This window comes from Pseudophryne corroboree, chromosome 1 (genome assembly GCF_028390025.1).
Source record: "Pseudophryne corroboree isolate aPseCor3 chromosome 1, aPseCor3.hap2, whole genome shotgun sequence".
Taxonomy (NCBI): domain Eukaryota; kingdom Metazoa; phylum Chordata; class Amphibia; order Anura; family Myobatrachidae; genus Pseudophryne; species Pseudophryne corroboree.
The window spans coordinates 885,505,774-885,530,464 of NC_086444.1; the positions used below are offsets into that span (position 1 = coordinate 885,505,774).

The window sequence follows — 24,691 nt, forward strand, 5'->3', positions numbered from 1 at the left end:
GTACTTTGACTATCACCTGCTGAGCGTACAGCTTGTGAATGGCTTCCAACACCCTCTCCCTTTCGGAAGAGACGGTTGGTAAGGCAGACTTCAGGAAACGATGAGGAGGATCCGTCTCTAATTCCAACCTGTACCCCTGAGATATTATCTGCAGGATCCAGGGGTCTACCTGCGAGTGAGCCCACTGCGCGCTGTAATTTTTGAGACGGCCCCCCACTGTCCCCGAGTCCGCTTGAGAGGCCCCAGCGTCATGCTGAGGTTTTTGCAGGAGCCGGGGAGGGCTTCTGTTCCTGGGAAGGAGCTGCCTGTTGGTGTCTCTTCCCTCTTCCTCTGCCTCGTGGCAGGTACGACAAGCCCTTTGCTCTCTTATTTTTGTAGGAGCGAAAAGGCTGCGGTTGAAAGGTCGGTGCCTTTCTCTGTTGGGGAGTGACTTGAGGTAAAAAAGTGGATTTCCCGGCAGTAGCCGTGGCCACCCAGTCTGATAGACTAACTCCAAATAACTCCTCCCCTTTATACGGCAAAACCTCCATGTGACGTTTTGAATCCGCATCGCCTGTCCACTGTCGTGTCCATAAGGCTCTTCTGGCTGAAATGGACATAGCACTCACCCGAGATGCCAGTGTGCAAATATCCCTCTGTGCATCACGCATATAGATAAATGCATCCTTTATTTGTTCTAACGACAGTAAAACATTGTCCCTATCTAGGGTATCAATATTTTCAATCAGGGATTCTGACCAAACTACTCCAGCACTGCACATCCAGGCAGTTGCTATAGCTGGTCGTAGTATAACACCTGCATGTGTGTATATATTCTTTTGAATAACTTCCATCTTTCTATCTGATGGATCCTTAAGTGCGGCCGTCTCAGGAGAGGGTAACGCCACTTGTTTGGATAAGCGTGTGAGCGCCTTGTCCACCTTAGGGGGTGTTTCCCAGCGCGCCCTAACCTCTGGCGGGAAAGGGTATAATGCCAATAACTTTTTTGAAATTATCAACTTTTTATCAGGAGCAACCCACGCTTCATCACACACGTCATTTAATTCTTCTGATTCAGGAAAAACTGTTTGTAGTTTTTTCACACCATACATAATACCCTGTTTTACGGTATCTGTAGTATCAGCTAAATGTAACGTCTCCTTCATTGCCAAAATCATATAACGTGTGGCCCTACTGGAAAATACGTTTGAATTTCTACCGTCGTCACTGGAATCAGTGCCCGTGTCTGGGTCTGTGTCGACCGACTGAGGCAAAGGGCGTTTTACAGCCCCTGACGGTGTTTGAGGCGCCTGGACAGGCATTAATTGATTGTCCGGCCGCCTCATGTCCTCAACTGACTGTTTAAGGGAAGATAAACCATCACGTAATTCCACAAATAAAGGCATCCATTCTGGTGTCGACCCCCTGGGGGGTGACATCTGCATATTTGGCAATTGCTCCGCCTCCACACCAATATCGTCCTCATACATGTCGACAGCACGTACCGACACACACCGCAAACTCACAGGGAATGCTCTAATGAAGACAGGACCCACTAGCCCTTTTGGGGAGACAGAGGGAGAGTCTGCCAGCACACACCACAAAGCGCTATATATACAAGGGATATCCTTATATTAAGTGCTCCCTTATAGCTGCTTTAATATATATATATATAGCCATTAATGTGCCCCCCCTCTCTGTTTTACCCTGTTTCTGTAGTGCAGTGCAGGGGAGAGACCTGGGAGCCGTTCTGACCAGCGGAGCTGTGACAGAAAATGGCGCCGTGTGCTGAGGAGATAGGCCCCGCCCCTTTTTCGGCGGGTTCTTCTCCCGCTATTTTTCCAGTCAGGCAGGGGTTAAATATCTCCATATAGCCCCTATGGGCTATATGTGAGGTATTTTTAGCCTTGTATAAGGTTTATATTTGCCTCTCAGAGCGCCCCCCCCCAGCGCTCTGCACCCTCAGTGACTGCCCAGTGAAGTGTGCTGAGAGGAAAATGGCGCACAGCTGCAGTGCTGTGCGCTACCTTATGAAGACTGAGGAGTCTTCAGCCGCCGGTTTCCGGACCTCTTCACGCTTCAGCATCTGCAAGGGGGTCGGCGGCGCGGCTCCGGGACCGGACTCCACGGCTGGGCCTGTGTTCGATCCCTCTGGAGCTAATGGTGTCCAGTAGCCAAGCAGCAAATCCACTCTGCATGCAGGTGAGTTTACTACTTTCCCCCTAAGTCCCACGTTGCAGTGATCCTGTTGCCAGCAGGACTCACTGTAAAGAAAAAAACCTAAACTAAACTTTCTCTAAGCAGCTCTTTAGGAGAGCCACCTAGATTGCACCCTTCTCGTTCGGGCACAAAATCTAACTGGAGTCTGGAGGAGGGTCATAGGGGGAGGAGCCAGTGCACACCACCTGACCTAGTAAAGCTTTACTTTTTTGTGCCCTGTCTCCTGCGGAGCCGCTATTCCCCATGGTCCTTTCAGGAACCCCAGCATCCACTTAGGACGATAGAGAAATGGAGGCTTTTTTTCACTATTTATTCACAAAGGCAGCAACATTTTGCCTTCTCATTCTGAAGGAAGCAGAGAGAGCAGGTGAACCTGTACGTTACATCACTGTACGCTCAACTAATGTAGCAATTTTGTGCAGTTCGTACATATTAAATAAGGGCATGGTCAAAAATAAATAAATCACAATTGCCACAATGTGTACCCTGTATCTTTGCATTTACCACCATTAGTTTTGGCCCATAAAACCACTAGTCTATTACCAGTAATATGATATACAATTAGAACAAAAATAACCTATTCCTATGTTTCCTTCAATCCATAAAAGTAAGGCCCATTGTGGTTCCCATGGTAAATAATATGCACTATTACCATATGTGTGGTCTTCAGTATGCCGCCGGCCGGGATCCTGACTGCCGGCATGTCGACAAATTCTCCCTCTTGGGGGTCCACGACCCCCCTGGAGGGAGAATAAATAGCATGGCGCGCGTAGCGCACCATCGTGCCCGCAGCGTGGCAAGGTCAGCGAGCCCGCAAGAGGCTCATTAGCGCTTGTTAAGCTGTCGGTATGCCGATGGTCGGGATCCCGGCGCCGGTATGCTGGCCCCCGGGATCCCGGCTGCCGACCACTCATACTACACCCTACCATTTGCATAAGTGCAGACTGTGGTTATAAAAGACAGTTGTGCTGTAACCAAGAGTTTTCTGCACATACTGTAACTATGGTTTTGTAGGAGTATTGCTATATAGTGTAACTAGCTGAATAACCGTGCTTCGGAATTTAAAGAATAATGCCAATCTTTGTCAGGTCGCATCTCTGGCCTTCTCCGGATTGATGCTGTCAAAATGCTGGTGCTGAGGAGAATAATATGCCTCCTTCTCTGCCCCATCCCGCCTCTGATGCTTCCCTGCTCAGTGCTGTAAATACTAGGACGACAGGCCAAGCTCCACCCGCTGTCTGTTAATCATGTAAGGTTTGCAGGCTGACTATTTCAAAAGGGCCCTAGGTCTCCCTGCTTAGTTTCTTGCTCTCTGTAGGGCTCCTCCTTTGAGGTAAAAAGGTAAAGATTTTGCACAACACTTAAGGTCACTGGTAGAGCTGTTGGTACCCTTTATACAGCAGATAAGCAGTTGCTAACGATCAAGCTTTCCAGGAACAGAGCATTGTGTCCTCCCTCCTCCATGACTTGGTATTGCCGGCACCATGACTCTCCTCTGTGAAGAGGGGAATTTCCAATAATCATGTCATCCCTTTTAACCCTATGTGGGTGGAATTTTGAAAAATCCCTTCTTAGTGGGTGCCTGTGTCACAAAGGCAAGCTACTGTCCAAATTTCCTTATGGTTTAGGAGATTTTCTGATGAGTCAGTGGTATTTGCTATATATAGATACACACACACACACACACACACACACACACACACACACACTACCTTTTAGTCAGCAGCTTCGCCCGCGTGGAAATCCTACCGCAGAAAGCCTATTTGCTTTGCGCCCATCTTCTAATTTAAGTTCACTACCCCTTCTCACCCCCCATGCTGATGAGGGCTGAACTTGGACTAAAGCGGCATCGGGAGTGTCACTATTCAACTCCGCGACCATGAAACATATGCATTTTTACATGTCACCCCCTTCCCACCCCCGCCCCCAGGGGTGCTAGGGGTGTCTTACCCTCACCGTATATTTTCCCCAGATTGTAAGGCATATGTGTACCAAGTTTGAAGTAAATTGCTCCAGGCATTCCAGAGTTATGCTGGAACACATATATACACATACATCCATTTATATATATATATATATATATATATATATATATATATATATATATTATAGGATTTTACTTACCGGTAAATCTATTTCTCGTAGTCCGTAGAGGATGCTGGGGACTCCGTAAGGACCATGGGGAATAGACGGGCTCCGCAGGAGATAGGGCACTAAGAAAGCTTTGGATTCTGGGTGTGCACTGGCTCCTCCCTCTATGTCCCTCCTCCAGACCTCAGTTAGAGAAACTGTGCCCAGAGGAGATGAACGGTACGAGGAAAGGATTTATGTAACCTAAGGGCGAGATTCATACCAGCCACACCAATCACACCGTATAACTTGTGATAAACTACCCAGTTAACAGTATGAACAAGTAACATAGCCTCGGTTCAAGACCGACCAACTACAACATAACCCTTATGTAAGCAATAACTATATACAAGTCTTGCAGAAGAAGTCCGCACTTGGGACGGGCGCCCAGCATCCTCTACGGACTACGAGAAATCGATTTACCGGTAAGTAAAATCCTATTTTCTCTAATGTTCTAGAGGATGCTGGGGACTCCGTAAGGACCATGGGGATTATACCAAAGCTCCCAAACGGGCGGGAGAATGCGGATGACTCTGCAGCACCGATTGAGCAAACAGGAGGTCCTCCTCAGCCAGGGTATCAAACTTATAGAACTTTGCAAAGGTGTTTGACCCCGACCAAGTAGCAGCTCGGCACAGTTGTAGTGCCGAGACCCCTCAGGCAGCCGCCCAAGAAGAGCCCACCTTCCTAGTGGAACGGGCCTTAACCAATTTAGGCAATGGCAATCCTGCCATAGAATGCGCCTGCTGAATCGTGTTACAGATCCAGCGAGCAATTGTCTGCTTTGAAGCAGGAGCGCCAACCTTGTTGGCCGTATACAGAACAAACAGAGCTTCAGTCTTCCTGATCCTAGCTGTTCTGGTCACGTAAATCTTCAAAGCCCTGACCACATCCAGGGACTCTGAGTCCTCCAAGTCCCGTGTAGCCACAGGCACGACAATAGGTTGGTTCATATGAAAAGATGAGACCACCTTGGGCAGAAATTGAGGACGAGTCCTCAACTCTGCACTATCCACGTGAAAAATCAGGTATGGGTTTTTATATGATAAAGCCGCTAATTCCGAAACACGCCTTGCAGAAGCTAAGGCCAACAACATGACTACTTTCCAAGTGAGGTATTTCAACTCCACTGTTTTGAGTGGTTCAAACCAAGGTGACTTGAGGAAACTTAATACCACGTTAAGATCCCAAGGCGCCACCGGAGGTACAAAGGGAGGCTGAATATGCAGCACTCCCTTCACAAAAGTCTGTACTTGAGGAAGAGAAGCCAATTCTCTTTGAAAGAAAATGGATAAGGCCGAAATTTGGACCTTTATGGACCCTACCTTTAGGCCCAAATTCACTCCCGTTTGAAGGAAGTGAAGCAGACGGCCCAAATGGAACTCCTCCGTAGGAGCAGCTCTGGCCTCACACCAAGAAACATATTTCCGCCATATACGATAATGACCTCCTCCGGAATCCCTTTTTCAGCTAGGATCCGGCGTTCAACCGCCATGCCGTCAAACGCAGCCGCATTAAGTCTTGGAACAGACAGGGCCCCTGCTGCAGCAGGTCCTGCCTTAGAGGAAGAGGCCACGGATCTTCTGTGAGCAACTCTTGCAGATCCGGATACCAAGTCCTCCTTGGCCAATCTGGAACAATGAGAATTGTTCTGACCCTTCTTAGTCTTATTATTCTCAACACCTTGGGTATGAGAGGCAGAGGAGGAAACACATAGACCGATCTGAACACCCATGGTGTCACCAGAGCGTCTACCGCTACCGCCTGAGGGTCTCTTGACCTGGCGCAATACCTCTTTAGCTTTTTGTTGAGATGGGACGCCATCATATCTATTTGAGGCAGTCCCCACCGATCCACGATCTGTGTGAAGACTTCTTGATGAAGTCCCCACTCTCCCGGATGCAGGTCGTGCCTGCTGAGGAAGTCCGCCTCCCAGTTGTCCACCCCCGGGATGAACACTGCTGATAGTGCGCTTACATGGCCTTCCGCCCAGCGCAGAATCCTGGTCTATGCCATGGCCACTCTGCTCCTTGAGCCGCCTTGGCGGTTTACATGAGTCACTGCCGTGATATTGTCCGACTGAATCAGAACCGGTTTGTTCTGAAGCCATTCCTCCGCCTGGCGTAGGGCGTTGTAAATGGCCCTTAACTCCAGGACATTGATGTGGAGACAAGTCTCTAGGCTTGACCAGAGACCTTGGAAATTTCTTCCCAGTGCGACAGCCCCCCAACCTCGGAGGCTCGCGTCCGTGGTCACCAGGATCCAGTCCTGAATGCCGAACCTGCGACCCTCTAGGAGGTGAGCACTGTGCAGCCACCACAGGAGAGATACCCTGGCCCTGGGAGACAGGGTGATCCGTTTCTGCATATGTAGATGGGACCCGGACCATCTGTCCAATAGGTCCCATTGGAAAGTCCTCGCATGGAACCTGCCGAAGGGGATGGCCTCGTATGAAGCCACCATCTTCCCCAGAACCTTTGTGCAATGATGCACCGAAACTTTTGTTTGGCTTTAAAAGGTTCCTGACCAGGGCTATGAGCTCCTGAGCCTTCTTCACCGGAAGAAAAACTCTTTTTTGGTCTGTGTCTAGAATCAGGCCCAAAAAGGTCAGACGCGTTGCAGGTACTAGCTGGGATTTCGGTAAATTGAGAATCCAGCCGTGCATCTGCAACGTCTTCACGGACAGAGACACGCTGTCCAGCAACTTCTCCCGAGATCTCGCCTTTATAAGGAGATCGTCCAAGTACGGGATAATTGTGACTTCCTGCTTGCGCAGGAGCACCATCATTTCCGCCATTACCTTGGTGAAAATTCTCGGGGCCGTGGAAAGACCAAACGGCAACGTCTGAAATTGGTAGTGACAATCCTGTACTGCAAATCTCAGAAACGCCTGGTGAGGGTGGAAAATCGGAACATGGGACACCATCCAATCCCCTCCCTCCAGGCTGGCGATGACCATTCTGAGCGATTCCATTTTGAACTTGAACCTCTTCAAGTACAGGTTCAGGGATTTTAGATTTAGAATGGGTCTGACCGAACCGTCCGGTTTCGGTACCACAAACAGGGATGAATAATAACCCTCTCCTTGCTGGAGATGAGGAACCTTGATTATCACCTGTTGAATGTACAATTTGTGAATTGCCGCTAACACTAGCTCCCTCTCTGACGGGGAAGCCGGCAGAGCCGATTTAAAAAACCGGCGAGGGGGCATGTCTTCGAATTCCAGTCTGTATCCCTGGGAAACAATCTCTATTGCCCAGGGATCCACCTGTGATTGAACCCAGACGTGGCTGAAAAGACGAAGACGTGCCCCCACTTGATCTGACCCCCCCCCCGGAAAGCCCCAGCGTCATGCTGTGGACTTTGCGGAAGTAGGGGAGGACTTCTGCTCCTGGGAACTAGCTGAGTGCAGCTTTTTTCCCTTGCCTTTATATCTGGCAACGAAGGACGATCCTCGTACCTTCTTGTTTTTATTGGAACGAAAGGACTGCATTTGATAAAGTGGTACCTTCTTAGAATGCTGCGGGGAAACATAAGGTAAAAAATTCGATTTACCGGCCGTAGCAGTAGAGACTAGGTCCGAGAGGCCTTCTCCAAACAACTCCTCCCCCTTGTAATGCAATGACTCCATATGCCGCTTTGAGTCGGCGTCTCCCGTCCACTGTCGGGTCCACAAGAGCCGCCTAGCAGAAATAGACATAGCGTTTATTCTAGAGCTTAGTAAACAAATGTCTCTCTGAGCATCCCTCATATACAAGGCAGCATCTCTGATATGCTCCATGGTCATTAGAATGGCATCCCTATCTATGGTGTCCATCTCCGTAGATAAGGAGTCTGCCCATGCCACGACAGCACTACAAACCCAGGCCGACGCCATGGCCGGCCTAACTATAGTTCCTGAATGTGTGTAAATGTGCTTCATGGTAATTTCCTGCTTGCGATCAGCAGGAACCTTGAGAGAAGTAGTATCCGGAGAAGGCAGTGCCACCTTCTTGGATAAGCGTGTCAGCGCCTTGTCTACTTTAGGCGCAGATTCCCATCGTATCCGATCCTTCTGTGGAAAAGGATACGCCATGAGAATCATTTTGGGAATATGGAGTCTCCTATCTGGAGATTCCCAAGCCTTTTCGCATAATTCGCTTAGCTCAAATGAGGACGGAAACGTGACCTCAGGCTTTTTCCCTTTATACGTGTACCCTCGTGTCAGGGACAGGGGGTTCCTCCGTGATATGCAAAACCTCTTTTATGGCAATAATCATGTACCTAATACCTTTTGCCACCTTCGGCTGCAATTTTGCGTCCTCATAGTCGACACTAGAGTCAGTATCTGTGTCGGTATCTGTGTCAGCGACCTGGGATATGGGGCGCTTTTGAGACCCTGAAGGACCTGGCACCACAGGGACAGGCACGGACTGGCTACCTGACTGATCCCTAGCTTCAGCCTTGTCTAATCTTTTATGCAGGAGATTTACATTTGCATTTAAGACATTCAGCATATCCACCCAGTCCGGTGTCGGCGTTGCCGATGGCGACCTGACATTCAAGCACTCCCCCTCCACATTAAGCGAGCCTTCCTCATCAAACATGTCGACACACACGTACCGACACACTGCACACACCCAGGGAAACTTTTTCTGAAGACAGTATCCCCTGAAAGGCCCTTTGGAGAGACAGAGAGAGAGTAGGCCAGCACACACCCCAGCGCAACAACCTGGAGTCCAACACAGAATGCTTTTCCCCAGCAGCGCTGTATTATACTTTATCTGCCAATTATGTGCCCCCCCCCCCCCTCTCTTTTTAAACTCCCTTCACCGTGTGTAAGCAGGGGAGAGTCCGGGGAGCTTCCTCTCAGCGTTCTGCGGAGAGAGAAATGGCGCTGGTGAGTGCTGCGGGAGAAGCCCCGCCCCCTCGGTGGCGGGCTTCTGTCCCGTTTAAAATCGTGTAAAATGGCAGGGGCTCAATTATATACATGTACAGTGCCCAGCTGTACATGTATATACCTATTTGCCATCTAAGAGGTGTTATTATTGCTGCCCAGGGCGCCCCCCCTGCGCCCTGCACCCATACAGTGACCGGAGTGTGTGAGGTGATGTGGAGCAATGACGCACAGCTGCAGTGCTGTGCGTTACCTCTGTAAAGCTGAAGGCTTCTGCCGCCTGAGACGTCTTCTTGCTTCTGTTCTTCTGGCACTGTGAGGAGAACGGCGGCGTGGCTCCGGGGGTGGACGCACAGGACGAACCTGTGTTCACCCCCTCTGAAGCTAATGGTGTCCAGTAGCCGAGGAAGCAGATCCTATCAATTAAGTAGGTCTGCCCCTCTCTCCTCAGTCCCTCGATGCAGGGAGCCTGTTGCCAGCAGTGCTCCCTGTGAAAAAGTAAAAATCCAAACAAAAATGCTTTCTGTAGCAAAGAACTCAAGAGAGCTCCCTGCAGTGCGCCCTTCATCCTCTGGGCACAGTGTAAAACTGAGGTCTGGAGAAGGGACATAGAGGGAGGAGCCAGTGCACACCCAGAATCCAAAGCTTTCTTAAAGTGCCCTATCTCCTGCGGAGCCCGTCTATTCTCCATGGTCTTTACGGAGTCCCCAGCATCCTCTAGGACGTTAGAGAAATATGAATTACATTAGTACTGTAACATGTAGTACAGGTTGAGTATCCCATATCCAAATATTCCGAAATACGGAATATTCCGAAATACGGACTTTTTTAAGTGAGAGTGAGATAGTGAAAAGTTTGTTTTTTGATGGCTCAATGTACACAAACTTTGTTTAATACACAAAGTTATTAAAAAGATTTTATTAAATGACCTTCAGGCTGTGTGTATAAGGTGTATATGGAACATAAATGAATTGTGTGAATGTAGACACACTTTGTTTAATGCACAAACTTATAAAAAAATAAGAATTTACTCACCGGTAATTCTATTTCTCGTAGTCCGTAGTGGATGCTGGGTACTCCGTAAGGACCATGGGGTATAGACGGGCTCCGCAGGAGACTGGGCACTCTTAAAAGAAAGATTAGGTACTATATCTGGTGTGCACTGGCTCCTCCCTCTATGCCCCTCCTCCAGACCTCAGTTAGGGCAACTGTGCCCGGAAGAGCTGACATTACTAGGAAAGGATTTGGAATCCAGGGTAAGACTCATACCAGCCACACCAATCACACCGTACAACTCGTGATAACTATACCCAGTTAACAGTATGAACAATAACTGAGCCTCTCTCAACAGATGGCTCATACAATAACCCTTTAGTTAAGCAATAACTATATACATGTATTGCAGAGAGTCTGCACTTGGGACGGGCTCCCAGCATCCACTACGGACTACGAGAAATAGAATTACCGGTGAGTAAATTCTTATTTTCTCTGACGTCCTAGTGGATGCTGGGTACTCCGTAAGGACCATGGGGATTATACCAAAGCTCCCAAACGGGCGGGAGAGTGCGGATGACTCTGCAGCACCGAATGAGCAAACTCAAGGTCCTCCTCAGCCAGGGTATCAAACTTGTAGAATTTTGCAAAAGTGTTTGAACCCGACCAAGTAGCAGCTCGGCAAAGTTGTAAAGCCGAGACCCCTCGGGCAGCCGCCCAAGAAGAGCCCCCTTCCTCGTGGAATGGGCTTTTACTGATTTAGGATGCGGCAGTCCAGCCGCAGAATGTGCAAGCTGAATCGTGCTACAGATCCAGCGAGCAATAGTCTGCTTTGAAGCAGGAGCACCCAGCTTGTTGGGTGCATGCAGGATAAATAGCGAGTCAGTTTTCCTGACTCTAGCCGTCCTGGAAACATAAAGTTTCAGGGCCCGGACTACGTCCAGCAACTTGGAATCCTCCAAGTCCCTAGTAGCCGCAGGCACCACAATAGGTTGGTTCAAATGAAACGATGATACCACATTAGGGAGAAATTGGGGACGAGTCCTCCATTCTGCCCTTTCCATATGGAAGATCAGATATGGGCTTTTACATGACAAAGCCGCCAATTCTGACACACGCCTAGTCCAAGCTAAGGCCAAAAGCATGACCACTTTCCACGTGAGATATTTTAGCTCCACGGTCTTAAGTGGCTCAAACCAGTGGGATTTTAGGAATCCAACACACGTTAAGATCCCAAGGTGCCACTGGAGGCACAAAAGGGGCTGAATATGCAGCACCCCTGTAACAACGTCCGAACTTCAGGCAGTGAAGCCAGTTCTTTTTGAGAGAAAAAGGGATAGGGCCGAAATCTTGGCCTTTATGGATCCTAATTTTAGGCCCATAATCACTCCTGACTGTAGGAAGTGCAGGAATCGACCCCCCTGGAATTCCTCTGTAGGGCCTTCCCGGCCACACACCAAGCAACCTATTTTCGCCATATACAGTGAAAAAGTCTTGCTGTCACGTCTTTCCTAGCCTTTATCAGCGTAGGAATAACTGCATCCGGAATGCCCTTTTCCGCTAGGATCCGGCGTTCAACCGCCATGCCGTCCAACGCAGCCGCGGTAAGTCTTGGATCAGACAGGGTCCCTGTTGTAACATGTCCTGACTGAGAGGCAGAGACCATGGGTCCTCTGAGAGCATTTCTTGCAGTTCCGGGTACCGAGTCCTTCTTGGCCAATCCGGAGCAAAGAATATTGTTCACACTCCTCCGTTTATTACAATTCTCAGCCCTTGGGTCTGAGAGGAAGAGGAGGGAATATATAGACCGACTGGAACACCCACGGTGTTACTAGTGCGACCACAGCTATCGCCTGAGAGTCCCTTGACCCAGCGTAAAACCTTTTTTATCTTTTTAATTTGCAAAACTGCGTGAAGACTTCCTGATGAAGTCACCACTTTCCCGGGTGGAGGTCGTGTCCACTCCCGGAATGAACACTGCTGACAGTGCGCTTACTTGATTCTCCGCCCAGCGAAGAATTCTGGTGGCTTCTACCCTCGCCACCCTGCTCCTTGTGCCGCCCTGGCGGTTTACATGAGCCCCTGCGGTCTGACTGGATCAGAACCGGTTGGTCGCGAAGCAGGAACTCCGCTTGACTTAGGGCGTTGTATATGGCCCTTAGTTCCAGGATATTGATGTGAAGGCAAGTCTGTTGGCTTGACCACAAACCTTGGAATTTTCTTCCCTGTGTAACTGCCCCCCACCCCTCGGAGGCTTGCATCCGTGGTCACCAAGACCCAGTCCTGAATGCCGAATCTGCGGCCCTCGAGAAGGTGAGCACTCCGCAGCCACCACAGGAGAGACACCCTGGTCCTGGGGGATAGGGTGATTAACCGATGCATCTGAAGATGTGATCCGGACCACTTGTCCAGTAAGTTCCATTGTCCTTGCATGGAACCAGCCGAAGGGGATGGCCTCGTATGATGCCATCATCCTTCCCAGGACTCGAGTGCAGTGATGCACTGACACCTGTTTTGGTTTTCAATAGATTCCTGACCAGTGTCATGAGCTCCTGAGCTCTCTCTATCGGGAGATAAACCCTCTTCTGGTCTGTGTCTAGGATCATGGCGAGGCAGATGAGCTGTAGGAACCAACTGCGACTTCGGAATATATAAAATCCAGTCGTGTTGCCGTTTCACTTCCAGAGAAGGTGATACGCTGTCCAGCAACTGCTCTCTTGATCTCGCTTTTATGAGGAGATCATCCAAGTATGTGATAATAGTGACACCTTGCTTCCTCAGGAGCACCATCATATCCGCCATTACCTTGGTGAAATTGGTAATGACAATCCCGTACCGCAATTCTGAGGTACGCCTGATGAGGTGGATAAATGGGGACACGAAGGTATGCATCCCTTATGTCCTGATTCATTTCAGGCTTGCAATGACCGCTCTTAGCGATTCCATCTTGTACCTGAACCTTTTCAGGTATATGTTCAGGGATTTTAATTCAATATGGGTCTAACCGAACCGTCTGGTTTCGGGATTATAACATGGTCGAATAATAACACTCTCTTGTTGAAGGAGGGGACCCTTGACCACCACCTGTTGAAAATACAATTTACGAATTACAGTTAACACTGGCTCCCTCTCTTGGGGGGAAGCCCGCCGGGTCCTCGGTGAGGGGGCATCTTCTCACAGTCCAGCCTGTATCCCTGCGATACAATTTCTATTGCCCAGGGATCTAACAGGGAGTGAACCCACTTGTGGCTGAACTTACGAAGGCGTGTCCCCACCGGGCCTAGCTCCGCCTGTGGAGCCCCAGCGACATGCGGTGGATTTTTGTAGAGGCCGGGGAGGACTTATGTTCCTGGGGACTAGCTGTGATGTACAGCTTCTTTCCTCTGCCCCCGGCTCTGACAAGAAAGGACGCACCTCAGACTTTCTTGTTTCTTTATTCGAAAAGCTGCATTTAATAATGTCGTGCTTTCCTAGGCTGTGCAGGAATATAAGGCAAAATATCAGAATTACCAGCTATAGCTGTGGAGACCAGGCCCGAGAACCTTTCTCCACACAATCCTCAGCCTTCCATATGCCTCTTAAGTCGGCATCATCTGTCCAATGTATATTCTACAGGACACGTCAAGCAGAAATCGACATAGCTTTTGTCTCTAGGACCCTTTGGGCATGCTTTATAATTATATATCTATCACTTAAGACAGCATCTTAAAATATTTATATACATACTAGGGTCTCAATCTCTGCTGATAAGGTACCTGTCCACGCTGCCACAGCGCTATAAACCCATGCCGACACAATCGCCGGTCTGGGTAGTATACTAGAATGTGCGCACTATCTGCAGGATCCCTGAGAATAGCTAGTGCAAACAGGACACCCAAGGGGAAGATTCTCAACACATCCTGGCCCTAGTGGGGAAAGGATACAGCCTGAGAATTCTCTTGTGGGAAGCTGCCGTCTCTTGTCTGGAGATTCCCGCTCTTTTTCCTCATGAGAGGAGGGAAATTTACCTCAGCATTCTTCCCCTTAACATGTGTACTCTCGTGTCAGGGACAGATGAGTCATCAGTGATATGCAAATCATCTTTTATTCCAATAATCATATATTGAATATCTTTTAGCCCTCTTGGCTGTAACTTTGCATTATCGTAGTCGACAGTGGAGTTAAACTCCGTGTCGATACTTTGTTATTTTGGATAGTGAGCATAGAGAGACTCTGAAGGACTCTGTGACATAGGGACAGACCAGGGTAGATTTCCTTTCTGTTCCCTAACCTTTTGTGCAATAATTTTACCTCAGCACTTACACATATCCAAACAGGTGTCGGTGTTGTTGACGGAGACACCCTCCCACACACTTATCTGCTCTATCACCTCCTTAGAGTAGCCTTTTACCTCAGACATGTCGACACACGCGTACCGACACACCACACACACAGGGGATGCTCTATTTGAAGACAGTTCCCCCACCAGGCCCTTTGGAGAGACACGGAGAGAGTATGCCAGCACACACCACAGCGCTATATAATACAGGGATGTACACTATACTGAGTGATTTTTCCCCTATAGCAGCTTATATACACAGTTTTGCGCCTAAATTTATGTGCCCCCCCCCTCTTTTTTACCCTTTGTGTACCAGGATACTGCAGGGGAGAGCCTGGGGAGCTTCCTTCTAGCTGAGCTGTGAACAGAAAATGGCGCTGGTGTGCTGAGGAAGAAGGCCCGGCCCCCTCAGCGGCGGGCTTCTGTCCTTTTATGTACTTTAATGGCGGGGGTTAATGCACATATACAGTTTATCAGACTGTATTATGTGCTTTTCGCCAAGTAAGGTAATCTAATTGCTGCCCAGGGCGCCCCCCCCCCAGCGCCCTGCACCCATCAGTGACCGGAGTGTGTGGTGTGCTAAGGGAGCAATGGCGCACAGCTGCAGTGCTGTGCGCTACCTTAATGAAGACCAGAGTCTTCAGCCGCCGATTTTCAACTTATCTTCGTTCTTCTGGCTCTGCAAGGGGGACGGCGGCGCGGCTCCGGGACCGGACGACCGAGGACTGGGCCTGTGTTCGATCCCTCTGGAGCTAATGGTGTCCAGTAGCCTTAGAAGCCCAAGCTAGCTGCAAGCAGGTAGGTTCGCTTCTCTCCCCTCAGTCCCACGTAGCAGTGAGTCTGTTGCCAGCAGATCTCACTGAAAATAAAAAACCTAACAAATACTTTCTTTTCTAGGAAGCTCAGGAGAGCCCCTAGGGTGCATCCAGCTCTGGCCGGGCACAGATACTAACTGAGGTCTGGAGGAGGGGCATAGAGGGAGGAGCCAGTGCACACCAGATATAGTACCTAATCTTTCTTTTAAGAGTGCCCAGTCTCCTGCGGAGCCCGTCTATACCCCATGGTCCTTACGGAGTACCCAGCATCCACTAGGACGTCAGAGAAATAATGGCTAAAATGACCTTCAGGCTATGTGTATAAGGTGTATATGTAACATAAATGCATTCTGTGCTTAGACTAGGGTCCTATCGCCATGATATCTCATTATGGTATGCAATTATTCCAAACTACGGAAAAATCCCATATCCAAAATACCTCTGGTCCCAAGCATTTTGGATAAGGGATACTCAACCTGTATAGAGATTAAAATGACATGCTTAAGAGCTTTAATATACAGTACAGTTCAACACCACCAGGGTGTATGCCTCCAACTAAAATTGAACGCAATAAGCTTTGGCACTTTACTATGCATACTATCATGTGTTTTCAGTGGAGAGAGGGGGAGGGAAAGAGAGAGACTGATTCTTTTTTGGTTATAATATAGTAAATAGGCAACCTCTCCTCCCTCACACTTTTACCTGATGATCAGTGCCTGACAGAGTTTGATATCTAGAAGATTCTCCTGACAACAGGGCAAGCAATACAAACTGGGAAGAAGGTAATGAACGTGACATCTGATTATACAGACCCCAAAACCATCCAATCAGGTGCCGCACTCATTCACGCTCACAACACCGCCCATCCAACAACCAGAAATGATTAAAATCTTTGTTTCAATACTGGCTGCTGACCTGCAGTTTAAAGGAGAGTTCATGTTTTAAGGCCCTGAGATCATCAAGCTGCTGTCTGAGTGCTGCTAGAGTATCTTGCTTATCACACACATCCTTATCCAGCATTTTCATGGCCATCTCCATCTCTTGCCTTATTCCTATCTGTACCTCTAGTTCCTTCTCTACATCCTAAAACAAAGAGAAGATATTAGAAACAAAATGAAAAACACCTCTTAAAAGCCCTAGTAATAGACTGATACGGTTATACAACCATGAGCCATGTCTACAACAAAGTTTCAAAATAGCAAGTGAATAAACAAAATATGAAATAATTTCAGAAGAGACTAGTATTAACTTTTATAATTATATTTAAGTAATAACCCCCCCCCCCAATAAAATTACTAGAAAATCACATCTCTAAATGCTTGGATTTATAGGTCTCATCTGTTTAATCAGCTTCCTCTTATTCCTACTGGCATTGCCAGCCAAACATAAATAATGCTGGCAGGTACAGTATAAAAGAGGAGAGACTGAGCCAGGAACTTTCTAAGCATTTAAAATATAAGACAGCACTTTCCTTTACACTGATAAGAGTAAATAATGTAATCAAAGACAACACTTTACACATATGGCCTACTCCTAATTTATGTGCAAAGCTGCTGCGGTACTAAGTGATGATACCTTCCAACAGGCCACGTTTGGTCACTCCTCTGAACAACACATCACTGTTATAGCTACACCCATTTCACATGAGGCCACATACCGACTGACATCTGAATTGCAGACTGCTGTTACATTTGAGATCATGGTCTTACCAGTCGCAACTGGGTTTCTTCCTTTAAGTGCTTCCTGACTTCACCAAGCATCTGTGCATCAGCAGTCCTCTCTTGCTTGTTTCCCTAGGTCCATGAAAGAAAAAATAGGATTTTACTTACCGGTAAATCGATTTCTCGTAGTCCGTAGAGGATGCTGGGACTCCGTAAGGACCATGGGGAATAGACGGGCTCTGCAGGAGATAGGGCACTTTAAGAAAGCTTTGGATTCTGGGTGTGCACTGGCTCCTCCCTCTGTGCCCCTCCTCCAGACCTCAGTTAGGGAAACTGTGCCCAGAGGAGATGGACAGTACGAGGAAGGATTTTTGTAAATCTAAGGGCGAGATTCATACCAGCCACACCAATCACACCGTATAACTTGTGATACCCAGTTAACAGATTGAACAACAACATAGCCTCGGTCCAACCGATAAAACTACAACATAACCCTTATGTAAGCCATAACTATATACAAGTCATGCAGAAGAAGTCCGCACTTGGGACGGGCGCCCAGCATCCTCTACGGACTACGAGAAATAGATTTACCGGTAAGTAAAATCCTATTTTCTCTAACGTCCTAGAGGATGCTGGGACTCCGTAAGGACCATGGGGATTATACCAAAGCTCCCAAACGGGCGGGAGAGTGCGGATGACTCTGCAGTACCGATTGAGCAAACAGGAGGTCCTCCTCAGCCAGGGTATCAAACTTATAGAACTTTGCAAAGGTGTTTGACCCCGACCAAGTAGCAGCTCGGCACAGTTGTAGTGCCGAGACCCCTCGGGCAGCCGCCCAAGAAGAGCCCACCTTCCTAGTGGAATGGGCCTTAACCGATTTAGGCAATGGCAATCCTGCCGTAGAATGCGCCTGCTGAATCGTGTTACAGATCCAGCGAGCAATTGTCTGCTTTGAAGCAGGAGCGCCAACCTTGTAGGCCGCATACAGAACAAACAGAGCCTCAGTCTTCCTGATCCTAGCTGTTCTGGTCACATAAATCTTCAAAGCCCTGACCACATCCAGGGACTCTGAATCCTCCAAGTCCCGTGAAGCCACAGGCACGACAATAGGTTGGTTCATATGAAAAGATGAGACCACTTTTGGCAGAAATTGAGGATGAGTCCTCAACTCCGCCCTATCCACGTGAAAAACCAGGTATGGGCTTTTATGTGATAAAGCCGCCAATTCTGAAACACGCCTTGCCGAAGCTAATGCCAACAACATGACCACTTTCCAAGTGAGGTATTTCAACTCCACTGTTTTGAGTGGTTCAAACCAAGGGGACTTGAGGAAACGTAATACCACGTTAAGATCCAAGGCGCCACCGGAGGTACAAAAGGAGGCTGAATATGCAGCACCCCCTTAACAAAAGTCTGTACTTCAGGAAGAGAGGCCAATTCTCTTTGAAAGAAAATGGATAAGGCCGAAATTTGGACCTTTATGGACCCTAGTTTAAGGCCCAAATTCACTCATGTTTGAAGGAAGTGAAGTAGACGGCCCAAATGGAACTCCTCCGTAGGAGCAGCTCTGGCCTCACACCAAGAAACATATTTTCGCCATATACGGTGATAATGTTTCGATGTCACGTCCTTCCTAGCCTTGATCAGGGTAGGAATGACCTCTTCCGGAATCCCTTTTTCCGCTAGGATCCGGCGTTCAACCGCCATGCTGTCAAACGCAGCCGCGGTAAGTCTTGGAACAGACAGGGCCCCTGCTGCAGCAGGTCCTGCCTTAGAGGCCACGGATCTTCCGTGAGCAACTCTTGCAGCTCCGGATACCAAGTCCTCCGTAGCCAATCTGGAACAATGAGGATTGTTCTGACCCTGCTTATTCTTATTATTCTCAACACCTTGGGTATGAGAGGTAGAGGAGGAAACACATAAACCGATCTGAACACCCAAGGTGTCACCAGAGCGTCTACCGCTACCGCCTGAGGGTCTCTTGACCTGGCGCAATACCACTTTAGCTTTTTGTTGAGACGGGATGCCATCATGTCTATCTGTGGCAGTCCCCACCGACCCGTGATCTGTGCGAAGACTTCTTGATGAAGTCCCCACTCTCCCGGATGCAGGTCGTGCCTGCTGAGGAAGTCCGCCTTCCCAGTTGTCCACCCCCGGGATGAACACTGCTGATAGTGCGCTTACATGGCCTTCCGCCCAGCTTAGAATCCTGGTCGCTTCTGCCATGGCCACTCTGCTCCTTGTTCCGCCTTGGCGGTTTACATGAGCCACTGCCGTGACATTGTCCGACTGAATCAGAACCGGTTTGTCCCAAAGCAATTCCTCCGCCTGACGTAGGGCGTTGTATATGGCCCTCCACTTTAGGACGTTGATGTGGAGACAAGTCTCTAGATTTGACCAGAGACCTTGGAAATTTCTTCATAGCGTGACCGCTCCCCAGCCTCAGAGGCTTGCGTCCGTGGTCACCAGGACCCAGTCCTGAATGCCGAACCTGCGACCCTCTAGTAGGTGAGCACTGTGTAGCCACCACAGGAGAGATACCCTGGTCCTGGGAGACAGGGTTATCCTTTGATGCATTTGTAAAAGGGACCCGGACCATTTGTCCAATAGTTCCCATTGAAAGGTCCTCGCATGGAACCTGCCGAAGGGGATGGCCTCGTATGAAGCCACCATCTTCCCCAGAACCCGTGTGCAATGATGCACTGAAACCTTTTTTGGCTTCAATAGGTTCCTGACCAGGGCTATGAGCTCCTGAACCTTTTCCATCGGAAGAAAAACCCTCTTCTGGTCTGTGTCTAGAATCAGGCCCAAAAAGGTCAGACGCGTTGCAGGGACTAGCTGGGACTTCGGTATATTGAGAATCCAGCCGTGCATTTGCAACGTCTTCATGGACAGAGACACGCTGTCCAGCAACTTCTCCCGAGACCTCGCCTTTATGAGGAGATCGCCCAAGTATGGGATAATTGTGACACCCTGCTTGCGCAGGGGCACCATCATTTCCGCCATTACCTTTGGTGAAAATTCTCGGGGCCGTGGGAAGCCCAAACGGCAACGTCTGAAATTGGTAGTGACAGTCCTGTACTGCAAATCTCAGGAACGCCTGGTGAGGGGGGGAAATCGGAACACGAAGGTATGCATCCTTTATGTCCAGGGACACCATCCAATCCCCCCCCCTCCAGGCTGGCGATGACTGCCCTGAGTGATTCCATTTTGAACTTGAATCTCTTCAAGTACAGGTTCAGGGATTTTAGATTTAAAATGGGTCTGACCGAACCGTCCGGTTTCGGGACCACAAACAGGGGTGAGTAATATCCCTCTCCTTGTTGGAGATGAGGAACTTTGACTATCACCTGTTGAATATACAATTTTTGGATTGCAGCTAACACTAGCTCCCTCTCTGATGGGGAAGTCGGCAGAGCAGATTTGAAAAACCGGCGAGGAGGCATGTCTTCGAATTCCAGTCTGTATCCCTGAGAAACAATCTCTAATGCCCAGGGATCCACCTGCGAGTGAACCCAGACGTGGCTGAAAAATCGAAGACATGCCCCCACTTGATCTGCCTCCCCCCGGGAAGCCCCAGCGTCATGCGGTGGACTTTGCAGATGCAGGGGAGGACTTCTGCTCCTGGGGACTAGCTGTGTGCAGCTTTTTTCCCTTGCCTTTACCTCTGGAAAAAAAGGACGATCCCCGTACCTTCTTGCTCTTATTGGAACAAAAGGACTGCATCTGATAATGGGGTACCTTCTTAGCATGCTGCGGGGGCACATAAGGTAAAAAATTCGATTTACCGGCCGTAGCAGTAGAGACAAGGTCCGAGAGGCCGTCTCCAAACAACTCCTCCCCCTTGTAAGGCAATGACTCCATATGCCGCTTTGAGTCGGCGTCTCCCGTCCACTGTCGGGTCCACAAGAGTCACCTAGCAGAAATAGACATAGCGGTTATTCTGGAGCTTAGTAAACAAATGTCTCTTTGAGCATCTCTCATATACAAGGCAGCATCTCTGATATGCTCTATGGTCATTAAAATGGCATCCCTATCTAAGGTGTCAAGCTCCGTAGATAAGGAATCTGCCCATGCCACGACGGCACTACAAACCCAGGCAGCCGCCATAGCCGGTCTAACAATAGTACCTGAATGTGTGTAAATGTGCTTCATGGTAATTTCCTGCTTGCGATCAGCAGGATCCTTGAGGGAAGCTGTATCCTGAGAAGGTAGTGCCACCTTCTTGGATAAGCGTGTCAGCGCCTTGTCTACTTTAGGCGAAGATTCCCATCGTATCCTATCCTTTTGTGGAAAGGGATACGCCATAAGAATCCTTTTGGGAACTTGTAGTCTCCTATCTGGAGATTCCCAAGCCTTTTCGCACAATTCTCTTAGCTCAAATGAGTACGGAAAAGTGACCTCAGGCTTTTTCCCTTTATACATGTGAACCCTCGTGTCAGGGACAGGGGCTTCCTCAGTGATATGCAAAACCTCTATAATGGCAATAATCATGTAACGAATACCCTTTGCCACCTTCGGCTGTAATTTTGCATCTTCATAGTCGACACTAGAGTCAGTATCTGTGTCGGTTTCTGTGTCATTGACCTGGGATATGGTGCGCTTTTGAGACCCCGAAGGTCCTGGCGCCACAGGGACAGGCATGATCTGGCTACCTGACTGATCCCTAGCTTCAGCCTTGTCTAACCTTTTATGCAGTAAATTTACATTTGCATTTAAGACATTCAACATATCCACCCAGTCCGGTGTCAGTGTTGCCGACGGCGACATGACATTCAAGCACTCCCCCTCCATTAAGCGAGCCTTCCTCGTCAAACATGTCGACACACGCGTACCGACACACTTCACCCACACAGGGAAACTATTTTACTGAAGACAGTATCCCCTTTAAGGCCCTTTGGAGAGACAGAGAGAGAGAGTATGCCAGCACACACCCCAGCGCTATACCCCAGGAAAGAAACACAGAATGCTTTTCCCCAGTAGCGCTGTGTAGTAATAAAACGACAATTATGTGCCTTCCCCCCCCCCTCCTTCAAAACCCCCTTTCACCGTGTGTAAAGAAGGGAGAGTCCGGGGAACTTCCTCTCAGCGGTGCTGTGGAGAGAAATGGCGCTGGTGAGTGCTGAGGGAGAAGCCCCGCCCCCTCGGCGGCGAGCTTCTGTCCCGCTCAAAGTTATTAAAAATGGCGGGGGCTCTTTTATATACATGTACAGTGCCCACCTGTACATGTATATAGTCTTTTGCCATCAGAGAGGTGTTTATATTGCTGCCCAGGGCGCCCCCCCTGCGCCCTGCACCCTTACAGTGACCGGAGTGTGTGAGGTGTATGGGAGCAATGACGCACAGCTGCAATGCTGTGCGTTACCTCAGTGAAGCTCTGAAGGCTTCTGCCGCCTGAGACGTCTTCTGACTTCTTTTCTTCTGGCTCTGTGAGGAGAACGGCGGCGCGGCTCTGGGAGTGAACGCCCAGGACGAACCTGTGTTCACCCCCTCTGGAGCTAATGGTGTCCAGTAGCCGAGGAAGCAGAGCATATCATTTAAGTAGGTCTGCCCCTCTCTCCTCAGTCCCTCGATGCAGGGAGCCTGTTGCCAGCAGTGCTCCCTGTAAAAAATAGAGAAAAAATCCAAACAAAAATGCTTTCTAGGCAGAGAACTCAGGGGAGCTCCCTGCAGTGCACCCATTTCACTCTGGGCACAGTGTAAAACTGAGGTCTGGAGGAGGGGCATAGAGGGAGGAGCCAGTGCACACCCAGAATCCAAAGCTTTCTTAAAGTGCTTTATCTCCTGCGGGGCACGTCTATTCCCCATGGTCCTTACGGAGTCCCAGCATCCTCTAGGACGTTAGAGAAACATGCATTTAATGGCAGTCTTACTTTGTGCACTGTGTTCAGTTTTTTTCCCCCTTAAAATTCTTACATTTTAAGATGTACAAAACAATAAACTGTTAGTACAATGGGGGTCATTCAGATCTGATCGCTGGGCTGCGATTTTTGTTGTCCTGCATTCAGATAGTCGCCGCCTACAGGGGAGTGTATATTCGCCGTGCAAGCGTGCGACGCTCTGGGTACGCTGAGCTGCTAAAATTCAGCGTGTGCAGTCTCTGCGGAGCCCAGGACTTACTCCTGCAGTGTGATCACATCAGGCTAATCTGGGCCGGAGCGGACGTCAGACACCCTCCCTGAAAACGCTTGTGCACGCCTGCGTTTTTCCGAATACTCCCAGTAAACGGTCAGTTACCACCCACAAACGGCTTTCCTCCTGTCAATCACCTTGTAAACTTTTTCACACCATCCCGCCGCTGACCAGCGATGCCCTTTGTTGTTGTCCGACGCGCATGCTCATTGTGGTGCATACGCATTTAGTACCTGATTGTCCGCTGTGTGAAAACGCACAGTATCGATCAGATCTGAATGACCCCCAATGTAGTGTACATGACAATTAACTAGAAAGTGTGTCATCTTTGTGCAGCAGTCCACCTTAAAATAGTAAGAACCGTCATCTTTCATCCTCTCCATCTCCTCCTGCATGGTAATGATTCGGTTGTTTGCCACAGCAAGCTGAAAATAGGTCAGGATACACATTAGTTACCCAAGTACCTTTATTATAGTGTCCGAGTAGGCAAACCTCAAAAATGTACGTTCGTTGGCTTACCTCCTCAGTTAACTTTGTATTGGATTTCTCTAATGCGTCCACCTTTGCCTGCAAGTTGTTGACAGTTGCACTGTAATATAGAGGGAAACAGTACAATTATGGCTTAGAAAAAATGCCTATAGTACCATTCAAGAAAGGGCAACAGCACAGCATGCAAACAGGAGGCATGCTGTGCTGTTGCCCTTTGTTGACTGTCTTGAAAATGACCCTTCATAGCCGAAACGTCAACCTATTTTGTAATGTTGTAGATATGATTTTACGTTTGACTGTTAGTCGTGTCCTACCTATAGTTAACTTGTTTATATGTTTAATTGCTCTTATTGTTTGAGCACAGCTAATTAATGTTTATTTTTGCTATTATTTGGGTTTTTCCGTAAAAAGAATGAAAAATATAGCAATACTGCATAGTCATCAATACCTGTATTTGCACTAGATTCCAAATGTATACAGTCATTTCCAGTAAAGGAAAATGTATAATTCATGACTTCATGGAGACAAAATACTGAAGTAGTAATTTTGTACAGTGATATATTCCTCTGACATACTTTCAGTCAATACTAATATCAAGTCATTAGCTAATGAAGCACATTTATAGGACAATGCTATCACAGTGTCTGCATTATATACAAGGGATTCTATTATGTTTCATGTTTAGAATATCAACAGATTATAATTAACACCACACTTATGCTGGGTATACATTATGTGATTATCCTAATCCGCTGATTATCGGGCTGGTAATTGCATAGTGTGTGGCTGTGACTGGTCAGTGATGAATGGTTTGCAGGACATTCTGAAATTGTCCAGCATGTCTCATAGACGTGATCATTCGTCCGCGACATCTAGCAGTGTAGCACTGACGTGTCCAGCCATCTTACATTTCCCATGTTCCTTCACAAGGGAGGAACGGGTAAATGTCTCCTCCCTAGGGAAGGAAAGCAGATGTCGTGACATATCTCACAGTGTATGGCCATGATACAGTGCATACGGAAAGTATTCACAGCGCTTCACTTTTTCCACATTTTGTTATGTTACAGCCTTATTACAA

At 48.5% G+C, this 24,691-nt stretch overlaps 1 protein-coding gene across 8 annotated transcripts in view; it reads right to left on the bottom strand.

The window, feature by feature from the left end:
- RUFY3 (RUN and FYVE domain containing 3) overlaps positions 1–24,691 on the bottom strand; it is a 282,769-nt gene that overhangs the window by 56,574 nt on the left and 201,504 nt on the right. For all 8 annotated transcript variants that reach the window (XM_063920120.1, XM_063920121.1, XM_063920122.1 and 5 more), the window contains 4 exons: positions 23,644–23,713; positions 23,469–23,549; positions 17,041–17,124; positions 16,247–16,414 (listed from right to left, as the gene is read on the bottom strand). In XM_063920120.1, coding sequence (XP_063776190.1) covers positions 16,247–16,414; positions 17,041–17,124; positions 23,469–23,549; positions 23,644–23,713 — 403 coding nt within the window. The remainder of the gene's footprint in view (positions 1–16,246; positions 16,415–17,040; positions 17,125–23,468; positions 23,550–23,643; positions 23,714–24,691) is intronic.